At 40.7% G+C, this 8692-nt stretch overlaps 1 protein-coding gene across 1 annotated transcript in view; it reads left to right on the top strand.

Moving 5' to 3' along the window:
• The first annotated feature begins 414 nt into the window (after window positions 1-414).
• CCKLR-17D1 (Cholecystokinin-like receptor at 17D1) overlaps window positions 415-8692 on the top strand; it is a 30261-nt gene continuing 21983 nt past the window's right edge. Inside the window, exon 1 of the mRNA XM_089473850.1 lies at window positions 415-1097. Coding sequence (XP_089329976.1) covers window positions 788-1097 — 310 coding nt within the window. The 5' untranslated portion in view covers window positions 415-787. The remainder of the gene's footprint in view (window positions 1098-8692) is intronic.

Here is an 8692-nt window from a genome sequence, read left to right as displayed (position 1 = left end):
AAGTATCAAGGGAATATTATACTTAAAATCTCTGTAAGTCAAGGCCCGCTAAATTATTACTTGAGTGCGGTAAGCCTCTTTATCAGCCGGCATTCCATAGTTTCGCATGAAATTGTATCGAATTGCGCAGGAAATGGGGCGAAGCGTGGGCAAACGCCGAAGCTGGCAGCGTGAGTGGCAACAAGTCCTCTGGCAACATGTTGCCAAGCGGTGGTCATGTTGCTGGCCCATGTTGCCGGCCTGTGGTGAGTTTGGCGTTGGCTGCCGCAACTGTTGGTCCAATTGGGAGTCCAAGAACTGGTGGCAGTGCTCAGCATTCAGTGCACGACGGAGTCTTCGAGACGGCGGCACACGGCGCGGCAACCGCTGATTCACCAGTTGGTCTGTGTCCATCACTTAGTGTGGCAAGTGTTTGCTGCTGCCTCAGTTCAGTACTGTGTGTGTGTGTGTGTTTTTTTTTTTTTTCGTGCTAGCGCCAGTGAGAGTTCCGAGTGACCCGGTGGCAAGTGCCGTGAGAGACAGCCTCACGATTGGCCCCAACTTCAACTATCGGCAGCTGTTGTCTGCGCTCGCGCCGCTGGCCACGAGTGCTGCACTGCAGCTCAATGCCAGCTATGCCGCCGAGGAGATCTACGGCGCCAGCGGCAGCGGAAGTGGCAGCGGCAGCGGCAGCGGCGACGGCTTCAACGGCAGCGATCTCTACATCTACAGCAATGAGCTGCTGGAGCCGGACTCGACGATCGCCACACCCGCCACGATTGGCGACAGCAATGCATCGGTGCCGGCGATGCTGCCCACAATGGTAACGGCGCAGCCGACCAATCGCAGCGTATCGCGCGTCATCGCCGATGTGCCCATCTGGGTGATACCCTGCTATAGCATCATTCTGCTGTGCGCCGTCGTTGGCAATCTGCTGGTGGTGCTCACCCTGGTGCAGAATCGCCGCATGCGCACCATCACCAACGTCTTTCTGCTCAACCTGGCCATCTCGGACATCCTGCTGGGCGTGCTCTGTATGCCCGTCACACTCGTCGGCACGCTGCTGCGCAACTTCATCTTTGGCGAGTTCCTCTGCAAGCTCATTCAGTTCTCACAAGGTAAGAGGCTATTAGCTGCCCTACCCTTGTCCTTACCTGGTCTGACATAAGCGTTTATCTGAATGATATGTATGCATATATATATTTATATCGTTTTATTATGCCAATCGAGTGGCTAACCTTAAGTCATGGCAGCTACTTGAATTGTAAATGCGAGCAGTGGAACGTGGAGCGTGGAATTGCACTCATTGTGTCTCTTGGCTAATCTTTATGTGTGTGTGTGTGTGTGTGTGTGGGTGTGCATAAATGTTCGTGTATGTGTGTGTGTGTGTGTGTGTGTGTGTGTGTTTTCGCTGCAAGCTTCATAAAAACTCAGTGTACTCAGCGGACTGCAGCCTCTAATTTATGAGATGACCCACATTGAGCAGCTACGTAAATACAGCAAGTAAACCTCTCCCTCTCTCTCTCTCTCTGTCTGTCTGTGTGTGTGTGTGTGTGCGTGGCTCGAGCATTTAACGTCTGGCTATTCCCAATGCTTGTGGCCTCAATATTATGATTGCAGCAGGTGTTTGCCTGTCGCTCTGACGACGCCGTCGCCGCCCACATCCGATGACACTCCAAATGAGCTAGGTTCCTTCTACATTAAATGAAATGGGTTAGTGTCTAGGAGCTTATCTAAATGCGCAAAGGTGACATGTTACTATAAAATCACCTGTCCAACTTAGCAATTGTATTCAAGCACACACTCATAAATCTGTGCTCTCAGTCACCTTGACATGGGTTTTGTCTTGTCCTCAAAATTAACCTTTGCCTCTTTTCATTATAATCTAGTTCGAATCAAATTTAATGCAATTTCATTATTCGTCTGAATTTCTTATTCGAGTTTTCTGAATAAATTGCTGTCAAAAATCAACAAAATATATTCATGCAACCCACAATGAAAACTGCTATAAATTCTGATTTTAGCTTAAATACTCAAATCAAAAGTATGTGTTCCAAAAGTAAAAGGCATTTTAGATATTTAGAGCTGTTAAAAGCTGCGATGGCACTGCAATTTGTATCGATGGGCATTGAATTTCGCGATATATCGATGTAGTTTGTGCAATGTTGATATATCGGCTCACTTTACCGATAGCGGAAGCAGCGCTTGTTAGTGAATGATTCCGCTTAGTGCACTGGCACGTCATTTTAGATACTCTACTGTGGTATATGTCGCATTATTAAAGCTTCTTAAAGCTTAAGAAAAATTCAAATAAATTCTCAGGACTAATTACTCATGCAAATTCTTAGGAAAAAAGTTTTATTCAATTATTTAATACCTGAGTTGAAATAAAAAGTTTATTTTAATTTTTTTTGTTTTTTTTTTTTTTTTTTCAATTTTCAAAATAAACTTTTTGTAAATATTGAATTCTCAATATATTTCAAATTTTTGTAATAAAAATAGAAAAATTTTAGGAATAGCAAAATTTACTTAAATAAACAAATTTAAAATTTTTTAAAATCTATTTTATATTTTTTTATTTTGTTTATAATTTTTTTTAACATGAAAAAGTTTATTTATTTTGTTTCTTTATTTTCAACATATTCTGTAAATAAAATTTGCAATATTTATAATATTCTTTTACTAATTTTCTATTTTTTGTTTTTGTTTTGTTTGTGTTTTTTTTTTTTTTTTTTTTTTTTTTTTTTTGTGAATAAATTGAAATAAAGATGTTTCTGTAGTACCGATAGTTGCAGTCTTCAATGGGAGCTGTCAGCGCGTAATGCAACTATCGATGATTCTGCAGCTCAGCGCGCTTCAATGTGACTGTCAAGACATTTTCATTTAAATTTATGTGCGAGTTAAAGTCTATTTAAGCATCTACGTAACTCATTTTTATTCGAATTGATTTCGCTTTTATGGCCAGGCTTTTATAGACATGGCCAAAGCATTATTTATGTACAATGAATACATTGACATGAGTGTGCGGTTGGGCAGCGTGTTCATAATTTCAAATAAGTGCCGTTTGGTGCGCCATAAAGTATGCCACGGTTATTGCCGATGCCAAATACCCTTTCAATGCACAGACTTAAGGCCATGGCAACCTTTGATCAGGGCTTTGTTATTGGTAGCAACAAATTTCCATAAGATTAGCCATCTGCTGTTAAATTCAATTTATGGTAGCCGCAAGCAGACACAGAAATAACTGGCGAGAGAGAGAGAGAGAGAGAGAGAGAGAGTGAGAGTGAGTGAATGTGAGAGAGGGACGAGCTTTTCGAACTGATAAATTATTATCTCTGGATCCTGTTTGCATGCTGCGCACTGAGCATCATCAATACAACTTGTTTGTTATTCAGCGCGTAAGCTCTTGGCAGCTAGCGAGTCATCGAGCCGGCAAAATTCGCACGGGCGAGTCATCATGGCTAAGCTATCCCGGTGGCCGCAACAAAAGCTCTAAATTTTAAATATGCGCCAACACACAAACACACACACCCATATAAGATGTATGTAAATACACCCACACTGACAGGGATGGAGACAGGTAAGCAGACAGTCACGAGCATATTTTGAGCGGAAATTACCAGTTATGGCAAAGCATTTTCTCGAGTAGTTATAAGTTCTTGCATAAGGCAAACACTCGACTGGGTTGGCCAAAAGGGTTGAGAGGGAGGAGTGGAGACTTTTTGTTAGTTGGCTGCGTTCCTTGGAAAATTAAGTGGCTGTGACCCAGCAAAAGTCGATCATCGGCTTTGGCTACCCCCAAACGAACTTGGACCCCAAAGTTGGCTAAGAGCCGTTGCCAATTTGCTGCATGTAACAGCAGCTTTGAGAATTTGTTCTGGCACCTGTCACAAATGCTTATCAATTGATTAAGCTGATTTCGCCTGGGTGAAGGGACTCTCAACACCAGAGCGCAACTGTCGAAGGGTTGACTAAGCAGCCACGAAAAGTTCAGTGCTCAATGTTATTTCAGCCAACTGCATAGGGCCGCACGCAGTTGGCTTATGAGCAAAGTCCAAATCAAATTAAGTATTAACGGGGTTTCTTCTGACTCTTTTGTTTCCTTGGCCTGCTAGCGCCAGCTGGGGCTACATGGCGAATACATAAATACGGAATATACATATTCGGGGCACATAAATTGAAGTGCCCTCAAGCACAGCGAGGCACACAAACTCAAATACAGATAAAGATATAGCTACAGCTACAGCTACATCAGCTAAGGCCTCCGGCCTGGCCCTGGCATACGCTAAGCCCGTAACAATGACTCTTAGATAATACGGCGCAAATCCTTATTTTCAATGCGAATTAGGCAAGTCTTAGGCTAACGTGAGTGCTGCCAGATTCTCAGATGTGAAAATGTGGCACCGAGCGAATGTGCGAATGTTTCTGCTTAGAACTGAAAAGTGTGAGACTGTGTGTGTGCTTGTGTGAGTGTTCTTTAAAAATACTTTAGCATTCCTCCAGCAATTCGTCGGCGTGTGTGTGTGTGTGTGTGTGTCTGCCTCAATTGTTGCACGATGGTCTAAGCCCACAGTGTATACCCACATAACTATATACATATGTATGTAAATTGTATTATTAAAGTCGCCGAGGTAGAGGGATAGGCATGTCATTGGAGCCAACTAGAAACAATAGAAAAGAAGATTGGCACTAAAGATATTCACTGTCTTCAAGCGGGATTACGACAGAAATAATACGCACACAACTTACTGACTTTATTCTACATTTATTTTCGCAATTTGCATTTTATCCTATTATTCTTACCAATTGGCCGAATAGAAGAGAATGTTTTCAGATTGTCATTGTCATTGTCATTGTCATTTTCATTGTCATTGTCATTGCCATTGCCATTGTCATTGTCATTGTCATTGTCATTGTCATTGTCATTGTCATTGTCATTGTCATTGTCATTGTCATTGTCATTGTCATTGTCATTGTCATTGTCATTGTCATTGTCATTGTCATTGTCATTGTCATTGTCATTGTCATTGTCATTGTCATTGTCATTGTCATTGTCATTGTCATTGTCATTGTCATTGTCATTGTCATTGTCATTGTCATTGTCATTGTCATTGTCATTATCATTGTCATTGTTATTGTCATTGTCATTGTCATTATCATTGTCATTGTTATTGTCATTGTCATTGTAAGCCATCATTGCAATCTAAGGCATACTTAGCTCTAGATATTTTATCGTCAAGTTGTTTGTTTTATATTTCAATTAAAATGAAATTCGACTTTGCTCGCTGTCAGACGTGGGCAGCGCTGTAGGTTTTGGGGGCTCTGCTGTTGTTAGCATCTGCAGTTTTATGACTTGTTTCCGTTTCCGGATCCGCTACCACCATTGCTGCTTGCCCGTGCAGCTGCTTTTGCTGCTGCTACTGATGTTGCTGATGATGATGATGAGGATGTTTATAATGTTGTTTACTTAGCTGCTTCAAGTTTGTATTCGGATGACTGGCTGTTGATATTGCTGTTGGTACGTGCATGTTTATTTCAAGCATTCATTTTTCAACACGACACCCACATGAGTAACTTATTAAGGGCATAATAACAATGCCGAGTACCAGGAACACTAACCATATCAGCCCGCCCGTCCGCCCGTCTGCTCGTCCGTCATCCGACATCCCAAGGCAGACATCACTGCAGCGCTGCTCCCGCAATCCCCAATCTGTACGCCAGCGTTCACAGCCACACATTGAAATGCCGTCATGTGGCAATTTGTTAGCCAAACACGCTTTGTGCTCGTCCCGCACCGTCTCTCGTCTCTTGCCTTTTGCCTTTCGCCTTTCGAGCTTTGCCTTTTGCCATTCGCCTGCTGTGATGTGGTTGCGCGCTGCGCCTTGGACCACATCTGTTGCACGGCATCTCGCTCTTGCACTGGCTCGTAAATTTATAAATGTCAACGTTGTTTGCTGTTCGGCCCGTCACACCAATTTATGACCATCATTACGTCAAGGTGCATTCGTTGCACTCGCCACACCAAGTCACAGACCCCCGGATAGGGCTAGTCCAACTAACCGGCCCCAGCCCCAGCCCAACTAAATCTTGTCTGTCAGCTGATTTATATGCGGAGCCCAGGGTATCCGGTTATTGCCACCATTGACAGGTGAAATTCAATTTGTTAGTCAATTTTCAATAATTCTCTCGAGCAATGCTCTGGGACTCAGCTCGAAATGAAATCTTCAATATTACGAATTTCGACACCTGTCAATCGCCGCCCACTCCCCGCCAAATGCCATGTGCCGCCCACCTTCGTAGACGTCTGCCCCGAAATGTATGCAGCACATTTTTTACTCTCCACATGCCCCCAAAGGCCCTCGCACAAGGCACCAAAATTGCCAGACGCTACCCGCTGCGCTTGTCAAGACAACGCCTTAGCTAGATCTACGGCCCCGACACTGAGCCAATTAATAATTAATTGAATTTTTGTATATCATAGGCTCCAAGTAGAATATTCTCTTGCTGCTGTAGGCCATTAAAAAATCGCTTTAATTACGGCTGCAAAGCGAGCAAACAAAATGCACAGTCTGAGAATTTGCAATTAAGCTGAAGAATTATGCCTGGCAAAAAATATGCATAAATATTCATATATATAATATGTATCTATATATGTATATCTGTATATCCCATTCTCATGTGGACATAAATCTCAATTCAAAATTGAAAATATAAAGAATTGTATACTCACTCTAGAAAGTGAGATAGGTATATTGGTTTTGTACGTCCGTCTGTCTTTCAGTATGAATGCAGCTATCAAGATTTTTCCAAAAGTATCTCAGAAATCATAGTAGTCGAAGTACTACAGAGTTTTAATGTTGAAGAACTGAGTTACTTTAGAAATTCTCTAATGATTTCTACATAATACTATACCAATCGTAAAATGAAATGGAATGGAGCCTTTGGAGCGTGAATGAGTATTCTGCAGTCGATAACGCCCGACTTGTTTCATTAGCAACTGTGAGACTTTATCTCAGCAAGCTGAGAGACTTTATCTCAGCATATCCTTTGTGTCTCATATGACTATGAATATGAATATAAAAATGTGAGTATTCAGATAAATATGAATGTGAATAGAGACTCGCCAATAACTAGACTGGAAATCATTGAAGGCAGTCGAAGAGCTCTACACATTTTTTATTCCCATCATTACAATATGAGCTGTAATGAGGCCTGCCCTCATTTGTACTTGGCCAACATGTTTTTCAACACATTTCTTAACGTTTGCTCTTAGTTAACCAACCGAAAACATGAAATGCAGGAAATGCAGCAAACGCAGCAGCCGCGCTCTTCCACTGCAGTGCACAGTCCTTCGGTTGCACAAATAGTTCCCAGTTTCAGCTGCATCAAATGGAAATCATTTTAGCCGTATGTGCACTCAATAGCTGGTTTAATCCAAGAGAGAGAGAGAGAGAAAGAGAGAGAGAATAAAAAAAAAACAAGCCTGTGAAAAAAACAGGACTGTGAATCAATTTAAAGTTCGCCCAGAATAATGATTGCCAAATTTGTTATGCTAGAAATGGTATGTTCAGTAAATAAATATAAAATTTGCAAAATTTCGCACTCGAACTGTGGCAACATCAAACGGAAATACTTTAACCCTCCTATGCAAACAGGACTGGCTTAAGCCAAAAAAGAAAAACAAGTCCGCATTAAGGGCTGTGAATCGATTTGAAGTTCGCCTAAATAGCTTAAAGATTGCATAAATTTTGTGTGCAAAATGTTATTTGCAATAAATAAATAGAAAATTTTCATAATTCCCTCTTAAATTTCACACTCGAACTAGAAGGCAGCAATAAAACCATTTACCATCAAATATCTGCAGATGCTTATCCAACAATGAAAGAGGAAAAATTCGTATTATTTTATGCAAATTATGGCCGTATATATGTATATTTCTGATATCGAAAATGGGCGTATGAAATTCTACTACATTAACATACAAACAAATATCAATGTATATGTATATGTATATGTATATATGTACACGCAATTGTAATATATACCTCTGTAAGATGGCGTAATGAAATATGCAAAACTGCAAAAATCATTAAGTTTCATAATAGGATTTATTAATTAAAAGTAGTTTGATGATCGAAACATATTAAAATTGACGATCTAATTGTCATTTCACTGTAAAAGAGTCAAAGTCATTGTCGTTGTCATTGTCATTGTCATTGTCATTGTCATTGTCATTGTCATTGTCATTGTCATTGTCATTGTCATTGTCATTGTCATTGTCATTGTCATTGTCATTGTCATTGTCATTGTCATTGTCATTGTCATTGTCATTGTCATTGTCATTGTCATTGTCATTGTCATTGTCATTGTCATTGTCATTGTCATTGTCATTGTCATCGTCATTGTCATTGTCATTGTCATTGTCATTGTCATTGTCATTGTCATTGTCATTGTCATTGTCATTGTCATTGTCATTGTCATTGTCATTGACACAGTCATAGCCGTTGTCTTTGTCAATTTTAATATGTATCAACAACATCGAATTTTGTTCCTTTAATGCATATTTGCAAATATTCAAAGCGTGCAATTTAAATTATTCCAAGAAAAAAATAGACACATAGAAACAAGAATCTAATGAGGCTTTCATTTTCATAATAGACGAAATAAGTAAGTTTTGGCCTGAATTGAAATTCATTTTCATTCATCGAACAAA

This window comes from Drosophila arizonae, chromosome X (genome assembly GCF_054131065.1).
Source record: "Drosophila arizonae isolate 15081-1271.41 chromosome X, UAZ_ARI_1.0, whole genome shotgun sequence".
Classification (NCBI taxonomy): Eukaryota; Metazoa; Arthropoda; class Insecta; order Diptera; family Drosophilidae; genus Drosophila; species Drosophila arizonae.
This window is presented reverse-complemented; position numbering and strand designations above follow the sequence as displayed.